General features: G+C 53.9%; 1 protein-coding gene across 4 annotated transcripts; it reads right to left on the reverse strand.

Annotated features, from left to right (window-relative positions):
* Positions 1-930: 930 nt before the first annotated feature.
* On the reverse strand, positions 931-21,521 carry TFAP2A (transcription factor AP-2 alpha). Of its 4 annotated transcripts, XM_074899663.1 has the most exons (8): positions 18,195-18,333; positions 14,792-14,818; positions 13,019-13,453; positions 9,985-10,036; positions 8,143-8,374; positions 7,079-7,197; positions 4,598-4,739; positions 931-3,033 (listed from the first exon to the last, which is right to left on the reverse strand). In XM_074899663.1, exons 1-8 carry the CDS (start codon positions 18,243-18,245, stop codon positions 2,745-2,747), a joined length of 1,347 nt encoding a protein of 448 aa, XP_074755764.1. In that variant the 5' UTR covers positions 18,246-18,333; the 3' UTR covers positions 931-2,744. The 4 variants fall into 4 exon arrangements, with proteins under 4 accessions (XP_074755764.1, XP_074755766.1, XP_074755765.1 ...); XM_074899665.1 differs by lacking the exons at positions 14,792-14,818; positions 18,195-18,333 and adding an exon at positions 21,469-21,521; XM_074899664.1 differs by lacking the exon at positions 14,792-14,818.
* Positions 21,522-24,832: the final 3,311 nt, after the last annotated feature.

Raw genomic sequence — 24,832 nt, forward strand, 5'->3', positions numbered from 1 at the left:
CAAAGCAAAATGAAACATCTTGGGCTTTATCTAATGCTTTGCTTCACCAGCCCTACCAAACGTCAAAATATATGAGCAAATGTTAATTCTCTTTGCAGCTTCATTGTAAACACCTCCCTCTTAACCTCCTCAATTTCTGCCTGAGCAAAAAGGAAAAAAAAAAGGGGGCAGAGAGAGAGAGAGAGTGTCAGGGAGGGAAGAAAAGAGAAAGAGAAAAATCAGCCATCACCACCAAAACATCACCAGCACTTACAGGCTATCTCTTTAAAATGCCTTTACATTCTAAACTGCATTAGCCTCCTTTCCTGCGATATAATATAATACAGCCTGATCCTGATTCCACCTATGCCCTGGGCCAAAGAAAATAGATTCAGAGTCTGAATTCTCACGTTTTCACAGCTCATCTTTAAGATGTACGCTCCATTTTTTTAAAAAGCAAACTTCCCTATTTTACAACTGGTTTCCACAAGAAGAAACTCAAGATAAAAATTTCAGTCCCTTATAAACTGACACAGCCATCTCAAAATGTCAATCTGTGCATTCCGCTAAAACACGAACCATCAATCAGAAATAATCTGTCTCCTGCAAGATTTCGCTAAAGTTCACAACCGTGAGATGATTTTGTTGGCATCGACTACGGAGCTTTTGTTTTTTCTTGAGGGGGAGGGAGCACCCAGCTCTGATTCACCAGTATATATTTTTTTTCATAGCACCCAATTTTCAGTATTTGCTCGGCAATGATTTTTTTTTTTACTTTCCTTTTTGAGATAATGGGCTTTTTTTAATCTCTGCCCTCCGTTAGGAGAACTACATGTACAAAATTTTATAGGCTTATAATTCTGCATGCCATATATAAACATAAATAAAAACCTAGAGGTCAACATAAATAAAATAAAACTTTATTTTTTAAATAAAATTATGTTTTGGTTAAAGAAAAGATAGTGTGTCATTTTGTTAGTAGTACAGACAATTTTTTATCCAAAAGAATACATTGTGCTTTATTGTGTCATTTGTCTGAATACAGACTCAGTGGAATATCTAAATGATACCCTGCTCTGAACTCCAAGTTGAAAGTAAGTTTTTATTATACTTGAGGGAAACAATGGGTTCAGCTGCTTATTGCAAGGAGCAATTGTCAAGGGAGAGTTAAACTCAATTACTGTAACCATACTGAATAAAAAATACTGCCAAGAACAAAAATACGCCTGGGTAAAGACAGCCACTGAATAAAAAAATCGACATAAAGCGTATCAAATATTTATTTATCTGGGCAACAAAGGACTATGATACATTGATAGGCATGGAAACTACTGCCGGCACAACTCAATACAATACAACTATAACTGCTTCCAATATGGCCAGTGGAAATACAGGATACCAGGTGGTCCCGAATGTTTGAAGTTCTTTGGAGAAAAAAAAAAAAAAAAGAAAAAGGAGAAAAAGAAAAACAAAAGAAAGGGAGAAAGGAGAAAAAAAAATAGGGGGGGAAAAAGGAAAGAAAAGCTAAATCTTGTTTTAAAAGACAATATTAATTTATTGCTCTGATGGTGCTTTCGGGAAAAGGACAGTGGATGAAAATAACTTCTTCTTTCATTTTCCACAACACATAAGGGTTGTAAAACCACTAACATGTTTAAAAACCTTGCCAGGGTCCAACATCACTTTATTTTATCTTCAATGAGAAACTAAATGTCATACTAATTATATATAAAAATTCATGGTTCTTTATTTGTTCAGCTGCTTCATTGTCGCCTTTAACATGCTACAACAGGGCTAAAAATGATGAATCCCAGAGAAAAACCCCCAAAAAACCTCTGATATCTAAATAAGTACCATGAACCACATGATGAACTAAGAGGGGAAGATTTAAAACCCACTAAACAAGAGGTAAACGAGATCACCAGATAAATAAAAAAAGGCTTAAAACAGACTCACCATATTTACAATTCCCATTAAATTACACATAAATAAATATATACATACATGAACACTGATTCCCTTATATAATAACCGTGAATCGTGTTGCAATAGAAAGTTCAAGTTGGTCGCTTTACCTTGGACAGGAAAAAGTTCTACAACTGAAGATATGACATGGAACTGCTTGTGTTTTGTGTTCAAGTTTATTCACAATACTGATAAAATGTCATCAGTCCTTTTTGCCTTTTGTTTGTTTGCTGTTGCTGCTGCTGTTGCACTTTTTTTCACTTTTTTTCGTTTTTAATATGGCTACAATCTTAACTGAAGTTTATGTAAGGGAAGGTGGTGATTCAGTCCGGTGAAGCTCATAGAATTTTTAAAGTATTATTTATTTCTTTTGGGGCTTTTTAAAATTTTTTTTTATATATTTTTAGAAAAAAAAGTCCTTTTCTTTTTTTTGTTTTGTTTTTGTTTTTTTTTTTTCCTCCTTTTGTTTTATTTAAAAAAAAGTTCACAAACTCAAGACAGAACTTTTTTTCTTTGCTGGCTCCATCCCCCTGTTCTGTTCTCTTGGGCTCCAAACTGGGGTAAAACGATGGTGGCAGCAGGGAGGGGGGGGAAAGTCAAGAGGGAGCAAATGGAAATGTGGATGCTGGGAAGGGGTTTGGGGAGAGGGCAGAGCAGTCCTGCAGAGTCAGAGAACAGGATTGGCAGAAGGACGCTCATTCTGTTGCTGTAGCCTGGGGTGCTGGGTGCAGGGGAGAGGGAGGAGGGAGATGAATGGATGGATGGGCTATGAGGGGGAAGGGAGAGGAAGGGGGGGATCCTCACTTTCGGTGCTTCTCCTCTTTGTCGCCGCTTTTGGTGCTGTTGTCTGTGTGGCTGTTGGGATTGTTGCTGAGGTACATTTTGTCCATGGCCTTGAGCGCCTCGGTGAGATAGTTCTGCAGGGCAGTGACGGCAGCGCACACCGCCGGGCTCCCGAAGCCGTGCGAGATGAGGTTGAAGTGGGTCAGGCAGCTCTGGATGCCCGGCTCCAAAATGGGGTTGGGCCGCGAGTTCCCCAGGGGAGATCGGTCCTGAGCCAGCAGGTCGGTGAACTCTTTACAGATCTGTCTGTAGCACAAATGGAGCAGAGAGACAGAGGGAGGGAGGCAGGGAGGGAGGGGAAGAGAGAAGGAGAGAAATGAACCGTCACTGGCGGCAGCAAAGCCTGTGCATGCTCCCTGCTAGATTACACAAGCCCCTGGATCAAGGGGGCTGCTGCCCCCGAGCACACATGTGCTCTCTCGCCTCTCCCTCTCCTCTCTATACATCCTTCCCCCTAATTCTCACACTTCCACAGCATGCACAAACCTCTTCCCTTCGCCTCGCGCACACACACGGTTGCACACACACGTCACGCCCCGGCCCCAACCAACACACGGACAAATAACAGGCACACAGATACGCACACCTCCCGCCTACCCCTATGGCAGCCCCCCCACGCCCTCCCTGCAGACACGCGTCCCTGCTGAGCTGGGTTTTGGGGCAGACGCCCAGTTTAAAGTTCCCCAGCAGTGCAAAAGGGAATAGATGGGGCGCGATATCTAAAGGGAGGTTCAGGGATTTATCCATGTCTTGGAAGATCCTTTTTATTTGGAACTGGAGAGAGGTGCGGGCCTCCTCCTTCACGAGGCTAAAACACGCCTGTGTGTCGGGAAAAAAGAGCAAGGGCTGAGAGGGGAATCAAGGCTTTAAATTAGGGTATTCTGAAACATTTATGTATGTACATCTGTATCTCCAAATCCAAGGGGACCTGCTCACAGAGGGGAAGGTTGACGCTAACTAGGGTCTGGAAATTTCCTTCCAGGGAGGTGGGAAGAGAGGATACGAGGGCACGGTGCAGAAGTTAGGTTATATCATCCACTCGCTGCACAAATGGTTGGGGAAATAACACACCTTATAGCCAGAGAGCTCAGAGGCGTGTTGAAACAGTTTGTATTCTAAAACTCGCGTTAATGTCTTCCAGCCATAAAGCGGTTCCCATCTTCTGCCTGCGCCCTCTGGCACTGTGCCCTTTGGTGACACCTCCATTGGTAATTAAGGGCTACTAAACAACCCTTTTAATTTCCAGCAAACATATCAAAACAATCATTTTCTTTTCACACACCACCTGGAAGTCTAGGCAGCCCCACCAATGATAAACTCCACTAGCATTTTAACTGCGTACAGATTGCCATTTAAAATATATTTTTAATATCCCTATATTCACTAAGTAACAGAGCTGCTTAGGCAGAAAGAACCATTGCCGATTTTAATGAACTGAAATCAGTTTAATGTGCCAGTTTTCTTTTACTGTCAATGGGAAGCCTTCCCCCTCTACCTAAATTGATAAGCTAAGTGAAAAGGCCCCGAAAATTATTTGCTCTGAAGAATACTGCTTTTTCTTTAAGTAAACATCCACCCACAGTTTTCACGACTCACTTTCAAGGTAATCTGCATGAACTGACTTGATGGAAAGCAAACTGTTCTATGGAGTTCTCCTATAGCAGGAGGGCAAATACACCCCCTTGCAATTTGCAAAGCCATCAACCACTGGCTATGTATGTGGCAAACGCTCTCAAATAAAAGCCCCAAACCCGGGTTTGTCACCCTCCCCTCACTTTTGAGCAACGTGCCAGAAAGTTAAATGTCTTACTTTGTAGCTAGAAGCATGTTTTTTCTTGTGACTTGCTCGTTTGGATCGGAATGTTGTCGGTTGAGAAATTCAGCTACTGCTTTGGCAGGAAATTCTGTCTCACAAACGTACCCAAAATCTCTAGCGAGATGTACTGCTTCTCCTGAAAAGGGAGGCACGGGTGGGGATGGGAGGGAAACACACAGCTCATCAGTACACATTGCACAGAGGCAAAAATCCATTAGAAAGAAAAAAGAAAAAGCACTACATTCTATCAGGGCTTTTCTTCTAAAAGGCTTGGACTTTTTTCTTTGAAAAAGGTAGGGTAAGAAATGCTAATCCCATCTTATCTTGCAGGAGTTTGCTTCAATCAAGGGCAATGCAAATGTGTATTTTCACGATGATCGTTACAAGAGAAATCTCACATCAGAATTTTTTAAAGTTTGCATTGACTAACATACTTTTAGACAGGCAGGCTCCATCCACCTAGAACGTATGCTTAGATTTACATATCTGTACCTATACACTGTCATTTACCTATATTTCATTCACAGCTATTTACTCTGGAAATGTTTGTGTGCCTCAGCCATTTCCCTATATTCTTTTGCAATGCATCAATGATTAATATTGATCATAATTACTCCTAGAGCTCTTCTAAATAAAATGCATTAAACAGCTAAGTGTTTAAAATTTAACTTGATCGCATATAATTATATGTTCACCCCCAAACGATTAACCATGAGAATTTTAGGGTCATTCCACCGAGTCTGTCTGTTTTGTTGATTTTCAAATCTTTGGTTTTAATTTCCTGAACCAGTTGGTTTTTACTGCAGGGCTTCCTGCCATTAGCTCTAGCTCCGGAAGAACGCATGCGCCAATTAGAGCTTCAAAGCCTCAGTCCAGTGAGCTTGTTTCCATAAAATGGAGCGGATCATAAACAATAACAGTACTCTAGAAACTGCCTCATCGCTACAGGACTCAAAGCCCCAGCAGTGTTTATACTATCATCCCCCCAAAATTAGCCACCGTAGCTAAGTTATCTGGAGATCCAGCGCTGGTTTTGTTTTGGTTTGGTTTTTTTTGGTTGTTGGGTTTTGGGTTTTTTTAAATCATTCTTTTAAAGCCATTGTATGTGAAAGCCAAACAGAACAATAGATTACCATAAAACCTTCTCCATATTCATTAACATCACAAATAATGTTAAGCATCTACCAAATCTAGACTTTTTACAAGTTTTCCCCTAGTGATTTTTTACTACAGCACATCGATGCAATTTCAAAGCCTTTTCAAAAACGTGAAGACGCAGTAATTTTCACGCAGTATAAATATAGTGCGGCCACTAATCCTGATGTTTAAAAAAATGAAGCCTGGCATTGCGCAGCGCTTCTTTCCCCGTCTCTTTGAACATGAAATGTTCCTCACAGAATACGAAGTGACAACAAAACAAAGCAACAAATTCCCTACTCCACAATCAAACTTAAGCCAAACCTGCACACAGCCCGGGCCGAGCTTAAAAGCCCTTTGCAGACTGAATCAGTCTAAAATGCAGTCAAACCGTAAGTGAGGGGAAAGGAGGAGGATCTATTCACTGGCCTTGAGCTTACTTTTTGCCAGTCAGTGTGACACATCAGCTGCTTCAAAACTAAACTACTGCCAACCCTTGAGATTCCCACCTCCCGGTTCTGACAGCACAGGGTGTCCCAAGGCATTAAAGGTAAGTTGCACCTTTTCTGGCCAGAGCAAAGTAGAGGAGAACGATATAGCAAGGGAACACATGTTCTGAAAATGAGAACCAAAGGGAGTGGGGGGTGGGGGTGGTGTAACTTTGAGGCTTTCAGGACACCATTAATTCATGGCTGAGGTCAAGGATTCCCAAATTAATTCAGGAAGTAATGGTCACGCATTTCTCAAATGCAGATGTCAGAAAAGTTAAATGATTTACTGTTATGTGGCTGTGGGCTGGGAGGGAGAAAAACTTAAAGTAGCTGCAGTTTCTGACATTTAAAATTGCTTGGTTGTCCACCTGTGGCAGAAGGATGGCAGTGAAGCATTAGAGGCTCTGCTCCCCGTAACTTCCAACTTGCCACTCAGGGGTCTCTTATGGGCTGAGCCCACAGCCCCTGTCCACAGGGATCCTTCCCATGCTGCTCCCAATGAGATCCGCTTACTCTGGGGGGGGATTACTCACTTAAATGAGGGAGAAAGATGAGGCCCTGAAAATTACTAGCTTAGAGACTTAAAAGCAAATAAATGGTAGAATGCAATGCTGAGTCTGCAGGACTCGCACAAGCCTATTTCAGGTTAAAACCAAAAACAAAGGCACACAATTAACATGTTTCGTGTTTTTTTTATGAGGCAGAGAAAATAACGCCCTTCCAATTTCCAACAAGCAGCACTGACTTGGGGAAAAAAACACCAACCCAACACCACGTCTTCTCCCATTAGGCAAAAGCAACAGGCACATTTTCCAAACGGGCCCTCCCGGCTCTTTTAGTCACTTACCCTCCACAAGCGACGTGAGCAAGGTAACGTTAGCAGCTTTACGCCTCCCTGCTGGCAGGTTTAATCCTATTTTGTCCAGTTTCTCCCTCAGAGATCTCCCTCCGTTTTTAGACTTCGCCCTGCTCCGCACAGAAAGGCACTGAGAAACGGGGCTGGCGGGGGGGACCCGCTCCCGCTTTAGGCTCCTGCCCACAGGTGAACCCCGACACATCGCCTTCCCGCAGAGGGGAGTAAAGGTTTGGGGGGCCATGGTTGTGGGGGGCTGAAGGACGAGCGTTGCTGAAAGCGGAGATGGGGATGGGGCTTTGGATGGCTCCATGTCGAGGGAACAAGGGCCCTCACTGAGGTCCGGATCAGCCCCCAGGCTGGCCAGGAGCTCTGGGCACGTCATGGCCAGGCCTGGACCCTGGAGGCAGCTGCCTGAGCTCCCAAGGCGCCACAGACCTGGGGGCAGCTTCTCCCCACAGCCCACGGGCAGCGGCCCAGGCGTTACGGGAGGAGACCCCCCGTTACCACCATGGCACATCACTGCCCTCACACTAATCCCTGCGTGGCTCATCTGCGGCTTTTCGACAGAGCCGGACCCAGCCGGGTCGTGGAGGTGGGAGCCGATTTAATTAATCCTGAACGTTATTGCCTGCCTGGGCGCTGCCTAATTGCCTGGGCCAGGCCGCAGGCCCAGCGTGGCGGGCAGCAGATTGGGTGCCCACAGGTAACCTCCGGGCTCCCTGGGGGGTGCGGGGTGTATGTGGGGGGGTGCTCATCGCCGTGACGGGACAGCGTGGGGGGACACACAGGCGCCGGACCCCCAAAGCGGTGCACGGGGGCCACGCAAGGCTGCACGTTGCCATGGCTACAGCGCCCCCCGCCTCTTCGCAGCCCTGCCCCGGCGGCCACGCGCGCACCGACCCCTAGCGGCGGGCGCCGCGCGCCACCCCCTCCGCCTCGCGTGGGCCCTCGCCCTCCTCCTCCTCCTCCTCCTCCTCCCTCCTGCCCGGCTCGGCGCGGCCCGGCCCGGGCGTTCTCGTCCGCCCTCCCGCCTCCCGCGCTCCCCCGCCCCTCACCTCCGGAGCACTCCGCCCAGCAGGGAGGCGTTGAGGCACTCGGGCGGCGAGAGGCGTCTCTGCACTTCCGCCACCGTGACCTTGTACTTGGAGGTGGAGCTGAGCAGCGAGAGGCGGCCCGGCACCGAGCAGAAGACCTCGTTGGGGTTCACCACCCCGCCGAAGAGCGTGTCCTTGTTGATGGGGATGGAGGAGACGGCGTTGTTGTTAGACTTGGAGAGGGACACGGGGCCTGCAAGGGAGGGAGGAGCAGGGAGGTGAGGGTGAGGAGCGGGCGGGGAGCCGGGGGCTGGGGAGGGGAGGCCAACGCCGCACCCGCCGGGCACCCGAGCCCCGCACCCGGCCCCGCAGCGCCCACGGGGCAGGATGGAGGGACGGGGACGGGGCGGCCGGCGGCACCACAACGCTCGCCGGGAGGAGCAGGGAGAGCGCGGGGCAACCCGCAGCAATTAAAAAATAATCCGCCAGCTTCCCCCCCCCCCCGCCAGCGCGGAGCTGGCGCACGCCGTCCGGGGGAGGGGACGGCTGCTTGTTAAGGCGCCGGTCGCTCCCCAAAATAAAGGCTGGTCCCTGCCCGGTGGCCGCTGTGCAGGGGCCACCCGACCCGGCCGGGCCGGGACCGTGCCGCCATTCGGGACGCCGTGCCCGCCAGGCTCCGCTCTCCCGGTTTCTTTCCCTTTCTCCTCCGCCCTACCCCGTTACTCTTCGCGGACACAGTCCAACCGAGCAGGGGGCTCTCTCCGTTTTGGATAGATCACTTGTGACATTAATAGCTCTGGGAAGGCTAATAGATACAACAGGAGTTAAACGAACTCTTGAGATTACTAATAAAAGAGCCAATTATCATGTCGACTTGGAAAGAGCATCTCTTAAGATTTATCCCTTGCACATCTAATTTGACGTGACAAAGGCTTTACGTGGGGGGGGGGGCGGAATGAAACTTTGAGCTCGCTGGCTGTTGAGCCGTTAGGACTAGAGAGGAGAGTGGCTCTATTCAGCACCTTGCTCCGGTGGAGGCCGGGGCACCCAAATTCCAGTCTGCACAGCCGTGGCACCCCTCAGAGCAGGCAGGAGGTAGCTGCACGCTCAGCCCCGCGAGTTTCACTCCCAACAGCAGCTCCCTACGCAGGATCCAAACGCAAACCAAGCACTTTCCACCGAGAACCTCCCTTGCAAACAGCCCTGTGCCACCTTTCCCAAATCCTTCGGTTGTCCGAAGAAAGACAGGAAAAGAAAATTGAGTGAAAACACGCCACAAGTATTTTCCAGGGTTTGGGGGACCAGCATCCAAGCAATTAAATTCCAAGCAAAGCAAAAGCGCACAAAGCCAACGAAAACCAAACAGCCCTGACGGACAGACATCAGTTGCCTGGAACTCGCCCCTTGTTCTCCAGCAGCCCACCTCAACGCCGCTGCGATTTACATCAGAAAACCCGGAGAAGGAGGAACCACGATTTCTCTTTCACAGCCCAGTTTCCCAACAACGATTACACCCCGCTGCTCAGCCAGATGCACCGGGCAAGCCATGAAACCCAACTGTTCGCTAATGCACTAAAATACCGGCTCGGATTTTCTAGCTCATCTGCTAACATTTTTCCTCGTTAACGACAACAATAATTAAAATACCCGGCGAACGTGGCCATTTAAGAGGGCGCCTTTCAACCAGCATCGCCAGTTTTCTTTCTCTGCCTCCAAGCTTTTGGCCAACAGTACGTGCCAGAGGAAGGAGCCCGGGGCCGGGGGGCTGCGGGGGGTGGGGGGGGTGGAGGCCGGGTGAGTCCTCCCTGCGAGCACTCCCCAGCCTGTGACGACATGTTTGGTATGCGCGAGGAAACAGCTTACCTTTCTTAATTACAGTTTGATCTGGGATGTTAATACTGGGGTCTTCTACGTGCTGCAACAAAAGGAACAGGCAGGGATGTAAATGTACAACCACAACAAAAGGCAGGGAGGGCTGGGGTGGGATGGGGTGCGGGAGAAGTTGTGTCCCCCCCTCCCTGGGCACGGTGTGGGGATGGAAACAACAGATCCCCCGGCGGAGGCTGGGGGAGATGGGATTTTGGGGGGGGGGAATTTCCTTTACCGCGAGGAGTCCTGCATCCCTCCCCACTCTTCCCTCGTTCCCCAAGAAATGGGAATAAAATAATAAATGACCCCCGGGCCGAACCCGACTGCCGAGTGGGCTCCAGCTCCTGCAGGCTTCTTCCCCCCGTCCCCCCCCCCGTCCCCCGTCCCTTCCTCCCCGGGACGCAGCCCCGGCCCGGCCCGGCCCTTCCCCGCCGCTGCACCCGCTCCCGCGCCCGCCGGAGGGAAAAGCACAAAGGAGCCGGGACCAGTGCGGTGCCGGGGGGGGCCCACACTGCCCCACGCACCCCGCGCTCCTCCACTATTGTCCCCTCGCAGGTTCCGCGGTCGCGGCTACAGCTGGGGTTCGCGCGGCAGAGTCACGACGTGATTAGAAAGTCAAATGAAATCATGTTTTCTAATTCCAAAAACTGACAGGCAATATAATGTCTGGCTGTGTTTACAAATTAACACCAGTGCTGCTGAGATAGAAGATTTCGCAATCGTTACAAAACCCAGGCATTACCATTTAAAAAACTATTACTTCCTTCTCTAGTCTTTGTCCAACAATAATACTGATTCTAACATTTTCCATTCTGTCTTGGATTTATGCTCCTGTTAATTGTGCCTGATCTCAATGATTCCGGGTGGATGGTACTAAGTTGCTTTATTACAGGTTTTATTATACTCAATGCTCTCATTTGTAACTTGCCTAAAGTGCTTCTGGATTTAAGTATAATTAAATTGAGAAATGTTCAGAAATGACTACTGCTGCAGTTCTTGTGTTTTAACTATATGGGGAAATATGATCCCTTTATGCATGCACCCTAAACCCATAAAGTAAATGTAGTGTGGCATAATACTTTTATTTGTGTTATTTCTACACATATTCCATACAGGGAGGACTGTTAAGTTTAAAATCCCACAGAGATATTTATGATTAAATAATTTTCACCGTCTACTTGATTTTCTTAAATATTTAGCGGCCGTTTTTATTAAAGGTTAACTGTTGGAGCAACAGAAAAATTCAAAAATGACCCTTCCCCGACCCAGATTTCTGTAAAAGATTTTTTTTTTTCATAACTAGATAAAATACTCTTAAAAGATACATCCTCTTATTTTTATACTTTCCTTCATGCAGCCTGACGATTCAGTTTTACAGAGAAAAACAAATAAAAAAAATTAAAAATTGGCTTGGCCGGTTTAAGGATTTAAACCAGATGGCATTTGGTTTTCACAAAGTACAGCAACGCTATTAATTCATAGATCTGCAGAGGAGGCTTCCCGAATCAGCCCACTGCCACAGAGCACAATTGAGGAGAGGGAGAATTCAAGAGAACATTTTAGATCATGTTCCTCCTGCTGCAATCAGGGGCTTGCAGTCAACAAATTAGTTTATTCTTACTATTGCCTCCATGTTATTTTATATCAAGTTTAAAGAATTGACCTGCTTTTAACGGATCCAAATTGCTTACTAAATCCTCCACTTTGGGAAACGTATGCGTTTATTGCAAAACTGCTAAACATAACCAGCAATTTTCTGTGGCTAATTTAGCCAGATGAGGGCTGTAATAAATTCAGTATTTTCCCCGAGTATAATTTACAAAAGGTTTCAAAATGACCCCCCAAAATAGGTAAGTTCATCTGAACATTATCCTTGCAACACGAAACTGTACTCATTAAACTGTCAGCGAATATATTGTTGTAATATTTGATCCTGTAATTTGGGATGGCGTTTCAGCAAAAATCACATCCAGATACCACAGTTCCCTCCTCCTCTTTCCTCCTGCAAGTCGAGCAGCTTCAGTCCCTCAGCACGAGCTCTGTGGGCTTTAATAAATTTATTGCCATGTTCTAATTCCATTTTCGGGGAGAAACCCAGAAAGATGAACTTTGATCACGACCTATCATGTTGCATAAAGCCACTTTCCTAACAGAACAATAGCCCTGGCTTGCATTGTAAATAGCCCGTGCACTAATGTCATGCTTAATTAGAAATCATTTTTTAAATCCGTATTTATCGATAACAGAATTAGGCCCCCCAAATAACGCATCATCCAATAGGCTCCCAACATTTAATTTAATATAGGGTGTAGCAGGTCTGGCTCGAATTTGATAACCTATAGCTAATGATTTATGAGGTCATCCCTTTGCACTGCTGCTAAAAGGAGGCGGCAGCGTTTTAGTATACCTCGTCCCTGATTTGTCAATTAATTCCTTTAGAGAAGAGGATCTGCCTGTACCCTCTTACAACTTTGGATGTCGTTATCCCATATGCCAATTCTGTAATCACGGGAAACGAATTTTTCCTTCTTAGGCCACTTTCACCCACTTTTTTTTTTTTTTTTTTTAATCCTTTTTCTTCCTTCCCCTTTTACGTTTGCCTGGGAGGACATTTAATGAGATCTCGCGTTTCAAACTCGTGTTTTTCCCAAGGCAGCGAGAAATCCCCAAATGCACGGCCCGGTGGTGATATTATATATTCTTCCAATCGTAACAGCTTATTGTCATTGAGAAGGAAAGATATTGTTAATGATGACAGTAATTTGATTTATTTATATTTTAGCGGGCGCGTTAGCAGGGAGGCGTTGCGCAGGGACGAGCTGGGAAAACCTATTGTTCTAGGTGGGGGCTTCGCCTTTCCCGGGGTGGGTGGGGGGGGACACGTTTCTCTTCTTCCCTCCCCCTTTTTTTTTTTTTTTTTTTTTTTGGGGGGGGTGTCCCCCTCCCTCCCCCCGAAGTTCGGCTCCCGCGGGGAGTGGGACACGGGGGAAGAGGGGCGAGCGTGCCCGGGGGCATCCCCTTCGCTTACCGGCACGTCCTCGATGGCGTGGGGGATGGAGTGGAGGGGCAGGTCGGCCAGCCCCGAGCCCAGCCCGTGCGGGGCGTGGAGCAGGTCGTCGTGCCGTCGGTAGTCCCTGCGTGGGTCGAGCCCCGAGAGCTGGTGGGGCAAACCCCGGTGCGTGTGGAGCAGCCCCGTCTCCTGGCTCTGCCTCTGTCCCGGCCATCCTGGGTGCTGGGGCTGCGGCTGGGCGTGGAGGGGGTTGAGGCTGTAGGGGTCGTTCACGTGGGAGTAGGGGTCCTGAGACTGGGGGTAGATGGGCTGGTAAGGGGGGGGGAAGTACGGGGGCTGGAAGTCGGCGTTGGGGGTGTGGGAGAGCGGCGGGGCGCTGGTGTAGGGAGACTGACCCACGGTCCCCAGCTGGGGTAGCCGGGCTGTCCCGTTGCTGGTACTGTCGTGGCGCTCCTGAGGTGGGGGGACGGGGGGGGGAGGCGGCGGGGGGGGGGGGGGGAAGCAGGGGGAGGGGGAAGGAGGGGGAGAAAAGAAAAACAAAGGTAAAATCAAACTGTTTCTCCTCAAAATCGGCTTGCACCTTTCACCTATCGGGCAGAGATGGGCAATTCGTCCGCTCCGAGGCGGAGAAGAGCAGATCTGGGGCTTTCCCTGCCTCCGATTTCCCTTCGCACACAATTAAGAGGCAGTCTCGCTTTTAAAATAATAATAACAACAACGGCAACAACGATAACAGCAATAATAGCAATAATTATAACAAGACTGCTTATAATAATTAATAAAACATTGCGGCGATACAGCGCGGATGCCCAACAGATCGCGCCCCGGCATTTCAGGAGGATGTATTTCCCGCAAAAAAAAAAGGATAATTCATAAGAGGGCATTATTAAAATAATAATTCTACCATGACCCAAAATCCTCCCGCTGGCCCTGGGCAGAACCGAGACAAATACTGTCGCTGGCATTACCGGTAACGCATCCCAAGAAAACCCTGGAAAATCCAAGCCCACTGCCATTTTGTTACCAGAAGACGCCGAAATAGGCTCTAAACAAACCGGTCGTTCCCCCCGCGAGTTTTACAAAGGTTTGGGGGCAAAGGCACTGCCACGGTCCCCCACCTACGGGGACAACCGCCCGGTTGCCGGCCGAGCTCCCCGCTCGCCAGCGGGCGATTTGGGAGCGGAGTAGGGGGGAAGGGGGGGCGGGGGGGGGGGGGGGGGGTGGCGGCTGGTGGAGGCGGCGGCGGCCCGGGCAGCGGAGGAATGCGCCGGGCAGCCGGGGGGAGCATCGCCCCGAGCCCCGACGGGGGAGCGGCACCGAAATGCGGCCGGGCGTTTCGGCACGGCTCTGCCGGCTCCCGCGGCCGGGCAGGAAAGCCCGCAGGTATGTCCGGGGGAAAGGCATGGCCTCCGCGGAGGAGGAGGAGGGTTCCAGTGGAATGAGCCACGATCCCGAAAAAGGGAAACGAGAAAGCTGAAAATATCCCGTTTGCAGGTGGCAAGGTGAAGAAATGGAAGCGGTAGGGTCCAAGCAAAGCCTTTTACCTTTCGCTCGAAGCAGACCAAAACAAAAAAAAAAAAAAAAAAAAAAAGGAAAGGGGGGGGGGGAGAAAAAAAGAAAGAGAGAAGGTGGAAAAGGAAAACCACCGAATTTGTAAAAATGAAGGAAAGGAAAAAAAGCCCTCTCTGGAAAGCTGGGTGCGAAACCCCGACCGCCACCGCCACCGCCGACAACAATAGCAACACCCAGAACACACCAGACCCCCTCCGAGAGAAACGTGAAGCAACTCACCATAGCCGAAAAACTGTGTACTAACATCTGCGAAGAGTCGGGGGTTACAAGTCAAGGTAGGAAAAAAAACAAAATAACAAAAAAAAAAAAAAGGCAGAGGAAAGGGACCGGCGGAGCGCGCAGCCCCCGGCGGAGCCCCGCGGGTGCGGGCGCGGCGCGGGCGCGGAGGGAGCGCGGCCGGAGCCCGGCGCTAGGCGCGGGCGGCGGGACCAGGGCGCCGGGGCTGCTCCTGCACCGCGGGCGCGCCACTATAATCCATCAGAACTTGCACCGATCTCTGCTGCCCTTCATCGGGTGTTGCCAAGGCGAGCTCTCTATCCTGGCGCGGTGTGAGGAGTCAAAGTTGGTTGCTTTTTTTTTTGCCTTTTTTTTTGTTTTGTTTTGCGCTTTTTTTTTTTTTTCCTTTTTTTTTGCTTTGTTTTTAGCTTGTGTGTGTTTGTTTCTTAATCCTTTTTTTTTTTTTTTCCTCTGTCTCTTTCTTTCTTTTTCTCCTTTGACTTAGCTGCTGCTTCACTTGAGCTCCTAATAACAGATCTGCTGCCTTCCTGGAGACTCCTAATAGCAGATATTCATGACTATTAATATTACACGAACACTTAATAAGGGAAGAATGGCTGGAAATCGAGCGTGAAGCGAGAAGGCAACTCAAGGCAGAGCCTGTTCTAAATGACGTCCATTGAATGAAGAATCAGTGTATCTAATCAGAGATGGGGGAGAGGGAGAGGGAGAGAGAGACAAAAAGGGAGAGAGAGGGAGCGGGAGAGAGAGAGGGGGGACATGCTGCTGCGTCTGACGAATCACAGGAAAGGGGCAACATTTTAAAAGGTTGCAGGGCATGCAAAAGTGAAAGAGAAAGAGATCCGGAGAGAGGGAGAGGGTGGGAGCCAGGAGGGGGGTGCGGAGGAGGTGGGGGTGGGAGAGACGGGCAGAAGGGGAGAGGGGAGGGGGCGCGGGATCCCCCCTTCCTCCCCTTCGCTTCCCTTCCCCTCCCTTCCCCCCTGCCGCCGCCTCCCCCTGCCCCCAGCCCCGCGGTCTTTCGCGGGCGCACCTCGGGCTGCGGCTGCTGCGCGTAGCCGGCCTCAAAGCCCAGGGAGAAGAGCGGCTGCTGACTCCCGCCTTGGCTCTTGCCGCCCTCGGCCGCGCCGCCGCCGCCGCCTTTGCGCGGGGTGGGCTCCGCGGGGCCGCCCGCCGCCGCCGCCCCGTCCATGCCTCGACGGCGCCCCGCCGAGGGGCTCCCCGCGCCGCTGCCCCCGCGGCGGCCGCCCCGCGCCGCCAAGCCGGCTCGCCTCCGTGCCCCGCGTCCCGGAAACCGGCTGGGAAAGTTTTTTTGGGTGTCTCCCCTTCTGGGTGCCAGCCCTCCTCCTCCTCCTCCTTCTCCGGTTCGAGCCTAGCGCCGAGGCCGGTGGGCGCCCGGGGCGGGGGGGCTGGGAAGCCCAAGGAGCCTCCGCTGGGCTCCCCGCGGCCCCCCTCTCGGAGGATCCGGGAAAAGACGGAGGGAAAAGGCAGGAGGCGGCGAGGCGGGGAGGGAAGGAGGGCGAGAGGGACGCGGGAAGGAGGGGGGGGGGAGAGGGAGCAGGGAAAAGAGGCAAGGCGAGCGCTTCTCCCGGCCCAGACAAGCCGGGGCTCCGGCGCAACCCGTCGGACTGGCTGTGCAACTCCCAAACAACTCCCTCCGCCGGGCACCGCTCCGCGCTGCCCCGCCGCAGCCTCCGCCCCGCCGGCCCCGGCCCCCCGGGCTTTTATTCCGCTTTTCTTCGCCTCCACCCGCCCCCCCCGCCATGGTTTGTTTTGTTCTGTTGGGTTTTTTGGTGGTTTTTTGGGGTTTGGGTTTTTTTCCCCTGTTAAAGGCAGGTCCTGTCCCCGGCAGGGCACAGTCACCCGCTTTTCCGTCCTCTCTAAAAGTCACCACGCATCCGCTCCCCAGGAAAACGGGGGGAGACAACCGCGCCCGCCCAAAAGCCGGCGCGGCTCCGGCGGAGCGGCCGCTGCTCCCTCCGTGTTCGGTAGCATCTCGGTGCAAAGTCCCATGAGCGTAAGGCAACAAAAGCCATTCGCGATGAAATCCACACGCGCGCACGTGTGCACGCTTCAACACCGGTCCTGGGGGAGGGAGAGAGAAGCTTCCCTCCTGCAATTCAGCTGAGGAATATACATAGTATTTTTTCCCGTCTTAAGGAAAAAATAAAAAAAATAAAAAATAAAAAAAAGGAAACAGCACCCCTGACACCTCATTCCTAGAAATCAAGCATCCGCCCGCGAGTGGATCTAAGAGCTCAGCTCCCGCACCGGGAGACAGCTTTATCCCAAACTCCTCGATCCGGGACTAAACCACCAAATCATTAGTCGGCGGTGAGTCTGGCGAGCCCCCGCTCCCTTTCCTAAGCTACAGCATCGCCCAAAGCAGCGGCGGGGTCGAATGGGAGCGTAGCCTCCCCTTTCGCCCCACACATGCAGGTCGGCGAGGCTCCGCCGAGGCTGGGGCGACCTCCCCGCGTGGGTCACGACCAAGTAACTGCCTTCATTTGCAACGTGGAGTCCTTTATTGCGCGATTTAAAGGCACTGCACAGGCAACTTTTGCGAAACGGGTGACAATAGTATTCGTTGGTTTGAGACCAGGGACTGGTCCCGGGCACCGCTCTTCTTTTTCCTTTTCTTCTTTTTGCCAGATTAAAAGACACTCGCCTCTAAAAATATGGATGCACACACAGTCACACAGAGAGATGCGCGCACACAGTCTGTGCTGAACGGCTCCAAAATCAAATTAGGTGGATTTAATTTTTTTTTTTTTTTTCAAGCGGTTAAAACGTTATTGCTCAAAGCCATGGGAGTGTGGCCCTGAAAACTAGGCGGCTGAGGGAACACCGCTTCCAAGCCCATGACTTCAGTTCGGCAGCTGACCCCTGCAAATTTGTGCAGCTCGGTGTGATCAACCCGCAGCTACATCGAAAAGGCTGAGTTTAAGCGTCGGTCCTGAGCCAATTTATTGGGATGCCTCGGGTACCTGGCGTGTAAGAATAATTCTCTTCCCTTTGCCTCTTTGCCCTCTCATTCATTCATTCATCCATCCATCCATCCGTCCATTCATTCATCCGCCTGTCCATCATCCATCCGTCCGTCCATCCATCCATATGGATGAGTGTAGCATCCTACAGCGCTTTATCTACGGAGGATCTACCCACAGACCCGACCTGCTGCTGGGTCCTGTTTGCCTCTCCTCACACACTTCCGACAAAGCCGGGTTTCCACAAGCCCCGAAGTTGCTAGCGAGGGACCCCGTCCCCCCTCCAGCTGCAGGGAGCCTGGCGAAGGCGCACAAGTTTTCCTAAACGAAATTGCGAGGGGGAGGGATGCTGCAGGCTCCCGCTCGCAGCCGCGGGGCCGGCGGCCGCGGGAAGCTCTTACCTCGCATTCCTCATACTTGATATTATCCGTCAGCTTCCAAAGCATTTTCATGGATTGGCGTGAGAGAGAGGGTTTGCTTCTCTCCCTACGGTGGCGGTGGCGGAGCCGGGGCGGCGCGGGGCGCGGGGCTGGCGGAGGCGGCGCGGAGCGGCGCGGAGCGGCGCGGCGCTCCCGTCCGCGCTCGGAGATCTCCCTCTAATGGTGGGAACTTTTCCCTTCTCCCGCTCCTCACCCGCAGCCTCACCGCCTCATTAGCATATCGCCAACAGCCCCGCTGCTCGCCACCACGACAACCTGCAGCGGCGGACACAGGTAGAAAGGACCCACGAGCAAAAAGGAGGAAAAAAAAAAAAAAAAACCCAAAAAACACAACAAAAAAACACAACAATTTTTTTTTTTTTAAATAAACTTTCTCCAGCCCGCCGAGCCCCGGCGCCGAGGGGGTGCAGCGGGCCCTGCCTGCCCTCCCTGCCTGCCTCTGCCTGCGGGCGGGAGAGCAGGGCTCGCCGGCGGCCTCTCCCCCAGCGCCTGCCAGCGGGGAGGAGAGTGGCCAGCGAAATCGAAGAAGCGATCGTCCCTTCATCTGCAGAGAGTTTAGGGCTAGCCATGAAGCCACCCCCTAGGTTTCCCCCCCCCCCTTTTTTTTTTTTTTCCACGGGATTTAAAGAAACCAAAGCGAGGAGAAACGAGATTCGGGTCTTGCTCTAACGCGGTTATTGTCTGCGGAGGCTTCTGTCGCTCCCCGGATTTGATTTGATCTTTTTGGTGGATATTTGTAAAGCTTCTTTGCTTGGCAAACTATTTTGTTCCCCTCGGCTCTGTTGGCTATTGGTCTTCAAAAAAAAAAACAAAAACCAACAAAACACAACAAAAAACCCAACCAAAAAACCTAACCCAAACAAACCCGACATAACCTCCCAGATAGAAGTGGGCGAGCGGTAATGTGAATGCAGCAGGAGCCAAAAAGTCTTTTGCAAGCACTTGAGCAAAGGGACAAAACAATGACCACAATAAAACTTTGGTACTTTCTTAGGTGGAGCGCTTCATTTGCTTAACAATGTGCCGCTAAGCGAGCGCTCAGCCCGTGTCCCCCCCCGGGGGGCCGCTTTAACACCCTTCTCTCCTCTTTGACTTCCCCGGGTGCCCAGCCTTGATCCGTCCACCGAAAGGCTTCGTTTTTCCCGATTTTCGTCTTTTTTTTCCTCTCACTGACCCCGCGCCGCTCCTAATGGCCAGGCATTCTCCTCCCCGTGGGGCCGGCGTGTCGGGCCTGGCGCGGCTCCCCACGCCCGCCGGGCCCCCGGGCGTCTCCCGGAGCTCGGCATCCCCGCGTGGGGGTGGGGGGGAGCACCTGGCTGCCCTGCCGCTCCCCGAAACTTCTCTCGGCTAACAGCAAAACCTGCCCTTTCGGCCTGGGACACCCTCCCGGGGCCACCCCCCGACGCTGGGGGAAAATTTGCTGCCTCCAAGGAGCACACAGGCCCTCCACTCCGCGGGGGGAGCCGCAGTGGGCGTTCGGGGGGGCCGGCACACGCGTACCCACACCAGGAAGGGCGGCAAAGCCGCCAGGGTCCCGGGCCTGCTCCTTCACACACACAGAACTGCATCCCCAAAACGGATTTTTTTTTTTTCCCCCCTTTCCCCTTCTCCCCTCCTCCACCCCCCGATGCTCTTTTTCACCAGCGCTTTTGTCTGCAAGTGGCAGGAGAGTAAATTGTTGTTTTTACTCCCATTGAGGTTCAAATGGAACTGGCAGATTAAGCCTAGTTAATGCCCCCCGGGGGGGGGGGGGGAACGATGAGAAAAAGAGGAGAGGAGGAGTGTCCCAAAGGGGCCCATCGCCCCTTAGCACCGTCCTGGCAGACCCGGGCCGACCGGGACTCCCGTGGGCCAAAGGCCTGGCCCTTGTCCCTCCTCTCCCCCAGCCCCGGGCCGGCTGGGGTGCGGAGTAGGAGGGGAGGGGGCGGCTTTCCCCAAGGGACCCACATGGAGGCAGCGGGAGGCGGGTCCGCTCGGGCCGGCCCCTCCGGTCAGGCGCTGCGGGGGGGAAGCCGCAGGGCCGGCGAGCGGGAGCGAGGAGGGCCGGGATGTAAGGAAAAGTCGGGAACAGATTTCAAGGCAGATAGCCCCATAAGTGCGATTACATAAGAGTTGACTTCAGTGCGAAAAAAATAATTCTAAAAATCCTCTTTTGATCGTTTCTCCGCACCGACCTGATAAGAAGACGCCAGTTCAAGCTGTAAAAATATTTAAAATATATTTGTTCAGTGTATTTTTCTTTTTTTTTTTTTTCCCCCAGACGACTTAATGCTATCCTGGAAAGAAAAAAAAATAAAATAAAAAGGCAGTCCGGAGTAAGACTTAATCGAGAGATTCGAAAAGTTGGGAGCAGAAAAAGAAGTTAGGCTCCCATCTTGAACTGGACTGTCTTAGTAGAGAAAAATAAAGGCAAAACTTTTAAAAAGGCAAAACCACCTCGTTTTCGGTAACCGAAGCCCGGGTGTTTGGACAGGACGGTTCGCCCCCCCTTCCGTAGCCGGCAAAGGGTGGCGGTGCGGCCCGGGCGGACATCGGGGCGCTCTGAGGGTTTCCAAGTGTCTCCCGCTTCGGGAGCCGCCGGAACTCCACACGTGTCGGCTCGCCCGTGGTGCGGGTGGGTCCCCCCGGGTCCGCGGGGCTGGGCGAGGCCCCGACAGGCCGCTTTTTCCCCGCCCGTCCGCTTTCGCTGGTGGGTGCTGCTTTTCCCCGCGGGAGCGCTTTCCACGGGCGCTTCGGGCGCGGGTGAGACCCGCCGGCGTTATTTTTCCACGGGACGCGCTCGTGTGGGAGCTCGCAGCGACATTTCGGCTCCCGCGGCCCGTCCCCGACGCGCGGCAGGCCCACGCCGCTCGACCCCGGGCCCTGCCCCGCGTGGGGCCCACCGCGCTCCCGGGGCAGCCCCAGGGCTCCGCGGCGGGGCGGCCGCCGCCAGCCCCGGGAGGAGGGACGGCGGGCGGACCCACGCCGCGCACCCCCAGGCCGGGACAGCCCTGGCGGAGCGGAGCTGCCCTCGCCCCTCGCCCCTCCCGGCCCCGGCCCCGTCCCGCCGCTCTCTACCTGTTGCGGCCCGGCCTCACCCGCGGCCAGGGGCAGCTCCCGGCCCGGGGAGCCGCAAAATCCCCAACCCCAGCGCCAGGTTTGCCCCCGCTCCCACCCGGCCCGTCAACCTCCCCCACCCCAGCCCTGCCTCCCGTCCCAAAATAACAAGACCCCCCGGGCGGGAGGGTCACCTTACCTGCCAGTCCCCCATTTTGGCAAGGATAGACATCCTGGCTGCGGGCTCCGAGTCCCCGGGTCCCTGCTGGTCATGGACTGCGAGGACAAGCCACCCGCCCGGGATGCCTGTGGGTAAATCCTCCCCTTACCTGCGCCGGGACTCTCTCACCTGGCCATAAAGAGCTGGGTGCTCCCTGCCCGCGCCTGCGCGCTGCCTCCGCGCTGCCTGCGCGCTGCCCCCCGCCACCGCACTCCCACGGCGGCCGGCCCGGCCCGGCCCGGCCCCGCTGCCCCCCGGGGGTGTACGGCCGCCAGCCCCCGGGGAGCCTCCCGGCTGCGCTGCGGCCGCCGGGCAGCTGCCCGCTTCGCTGCACCCCCCCCCCCCCCCCAATGTGGGGGGCAGCTCTGCCCGCCCGGGGGCCTGCGGCCTGGGTGGGGGAGGGCGAGTCCCCCATCCTCACCTCCCCTGGGGCCGGTAGGTTTCCTCGGGGGCAAGTTGCCAGCGAGTGCGTGCTCGTAGCAGTTATAATAATAATAGCCCAGAAAGACAAAAGCACCGGGGGGGCTCAAGTGGGTAACGGAGTATCTGCGAGTGGCCGAGGGAGTGCAGGGGCAACCAAAGAGACCCCCCAAGTGCAGGCGGTCTTCCCAGCCCCTGGTACGCGGGGTGTGGGGCGGAGGGGATGCAGCAGAACCCGTCGGACCGGGGTCCGGCCCACTGGGCTGCGTGGGGGCGGCGCGGGGTGAGGGATGCTGCGGTCCCCCGGGGGCAGCCGGCCGGCGACAATCTGTGGCCCTTGGACCTCTCGGTGTCGGCACCCCTTGTCCCCGCCCGTGTTTTTTTTTTTTTTTTCCCTCGGGGATTCAAGTGCCGAAGTGCGCTGGAAAGATGCCAGGGTATAGCGCGGCTCTGATTTCACACCCCGAAAGAGAGAGCACACGGCCCCGACCTCATCTCCAGGGGGTGGGAGCGGAGGGGGGGGAGATGAAGCAGTACTCCAGATGCAAGATTTTGGGGAGGGACGCAATTCCTTTCCACTCAGCAGCTGCGCGGCAAGTCCTCTGCATTTCAGGGACGGGGGAATGTGGCATCGCGGCCCAGGTGTGGGTCACATTGAGGCTTCCTAAAAGCCGGGACGCATTGCCCCCCTCCCACTCATGAGGGTCCTGGACTGGTCTCAGCCTCCAGCAGAGGGAAGGGGAATACACCCCCTTCCCCTACCCCAAGAGATGGGGGACAAGGACCTTTCAGAAGGGGCGTCAGGCTCCGTCTCCAGGCAGGTGGGAAGGGGGAGGCGAGACCCGGCACCCGCAGCCATCCGGCCCCGGGGGAGTGCCGGGGCCGCCGGCACCTGAAGCTTCGGCTCCTGCGGTGCCGCGAGGCGCCGCTTCCCACCCTCCGCCCCAGCGAACAGGGGTCGGCGGGGAGCGGGCCCCCTCCGCGGGGACCCGCGGCTCCTGCGCGGCGGCGGAGCGGGGCGCGCTCCCCACCGCCGCTCCTAGCGCCTTCCCACCGTGTACAGTTAGCGTCAAATTACGGCTATTAGCCGGGCATCGGAATTTAATTACCCAGCCCTGCCCCTTCCCACCCCCCCCCAGGGTCCCGGGGAGGCTCCTGCTCGGGGAAGACGCGGGGCCAGGTCAGACAGCGCCGTGCAGAACGGGAGAGGGATGGGGAAGATGCGCGAAGATTTCGTGACTTCAGGACTCTGCCGCCTCTCCTTTCCCCGCTTCCCGGCCGCCCTGCCCCTCCGAGCCCTCTCCGGTAGACGGCAATTTTGGCCCCGTAACGATGATTTAAAACGCTACGTTTCGTTATTATTATTTTGCGGGGAGGCACGGGCAATTAACCCTATGTGAAGCTGGCCTTCGGCGAAACGTTCCCGGTAAACTTGGGTGCCGCGTTTCTGTTGTCCTTCCGGTGGGATCTTTCCCTTCTCCCTGCCTCCATCGCTCCCCACACAGGGTTAAATCTCCTCGGTCAGGACCCGGCTTTGCCCCGCGGTGCTCGGCGGAGAGGCGGCCCCAGCACAGCCCGCCTGCAGGGCGGGAGCCCGGCTTTTGGGGCTACGGGGCAGCCCCGGCTCGCATCGGGCTCGTCCCTGCGCTTTTTTTTAGCCCAGGGGAGGAGGGCATGGGCTGGGCGTGCTGCAGAGCCCGGGGTTGTGGGGCGCTCCTTTTCCCCTCCCTGGGGCGTTTGGTGACCGCACTTCGGGGGTTAATTCGGCGTCCCTGGCTCGGGGGTTTCGCGGACTCCTTTCCCTCTCAGCCTTGAGGGCAAATCCGGCACGTAAAGGTGTAGGGGACTGAAGCCACCGCACCCGGGGCTACTGTGATCCCCGAGGTGCCAACTCTGGGAGTCTTACTCGTCCTGCCTGCCCTGCCGTCTGCGTCCTCCCGGTGCGAAGGGAAGATGAGGCTGAGGAAACTTCTCTCCCCAGACAAAACAGTCTCTTTTAAAGTAAAGACACATGCAGCCTTTTTTTTTTTTTTTTTTTTTCTTTTTTTCCCCTCCCTCCTCTGTCCCAGCGGCTGGTTCACAGCTCGGCAGTGGCTTTGGCAGGTGGATCGGAGAGTCCCCGCAGAGTTCCATCCCTCTTGATTTATTTCTGACGGCCGCGTCGGGTCTCTCCCCGTGTGCCACAGCGCGGGCAGCAGAGGGGGGACAAAGCCCTGCCCGCTCCCCTTCCCCTCCATCGGCAGCACCCTTTTAGCTAAACCCCGCCACCCATCTCTTCCCAGCCAGGAAGGGAGGAAAAAGATGCTCTTGGAGGGCTTTCCCCTGCCCGGCGTCGAGTTTCTCCACCCGGGCTGAGTTACCGACGGGTCCTGCACCCCTGAGCCGGAGGTATCCCCGCCTGTCCGGCCCCTAGCTGCCTGCCAGCTCTTCTCTTCTCTTCTCTTCTCTTCTCTTCTCTTCTCTTCTCTTCTCTTCTCTTCTCTTCTCTTCTCTTCTCTTCTCTTCTCTTCTCTTCTCTTCCTCTCCTGCCCGTGCTGCCCGGCTCCCACGATCTCTGCTGGGGGGGTCGCGTTGGTTCTTTCTCGCCCTGGTGCTTCCTCGCCGTGCCGCCCGGCTGGCGAGAGGTTCAGAGCGGCTGATTGCCACCGGCTCGCTGCCACATAAACCGCTTCTTTTTTAATTAAAAAAAAAAAAAAAAAAAAAAAGCCAGTGGCCGGCCTGCGCCCGTGGGGCCGCTTGCAGCCCGGCCAGCGCCGGGCGCTCCGCGGGGCCGCGGCCGGCAGCGGGGGGGCTTGGTCCCCGGTGGGGGCGGGAGGGCCCCCCCCCCGCCCTCTGCCCAGGTTGAACTCCTGGTCTCGGTGGTTTTGGAGGGGGAAAGGCGAGGTGAGATGTGCCTCGGCTTTACGGGAGCAGGGGGAAGCGG

This window comes from Athene noctua, chromosome 2, assembly GCF_965140245.1.
Source record: "Athene noctua chromosome 2, bAthNoc1.hap1.1, whole genome shotgun sequence".
NCBI lineage: Eukaryota > Metazoa > Chordata > Aves > Strigiformes > Strigidae > Athene > Athene noctua.

Coding starts and splice junctions, on each gene's coding strand:
- TFAP2A (XM_074899662.1), bottom strand. CDS start 15,998: ATGGACGGGGCGGCGGCGGCGGGCGGCCCCGCGGAGCCCACCCCGCGC. Junction 8,375..9,984: donor TCAAACTGTAATTAAGAAAG/GTAAGCTGTTTC, acceptor CCTCCCTTGCAG/GCCCCGTGTCCCTCTCCAAG. Junction 4,740..7,078: donor GCTCACGTCGCTTGTGGAGG/GTAAGTGACTAA, acceptor CTCCCTTTTCAG/GAGAAGCAGTACATCTCGCT.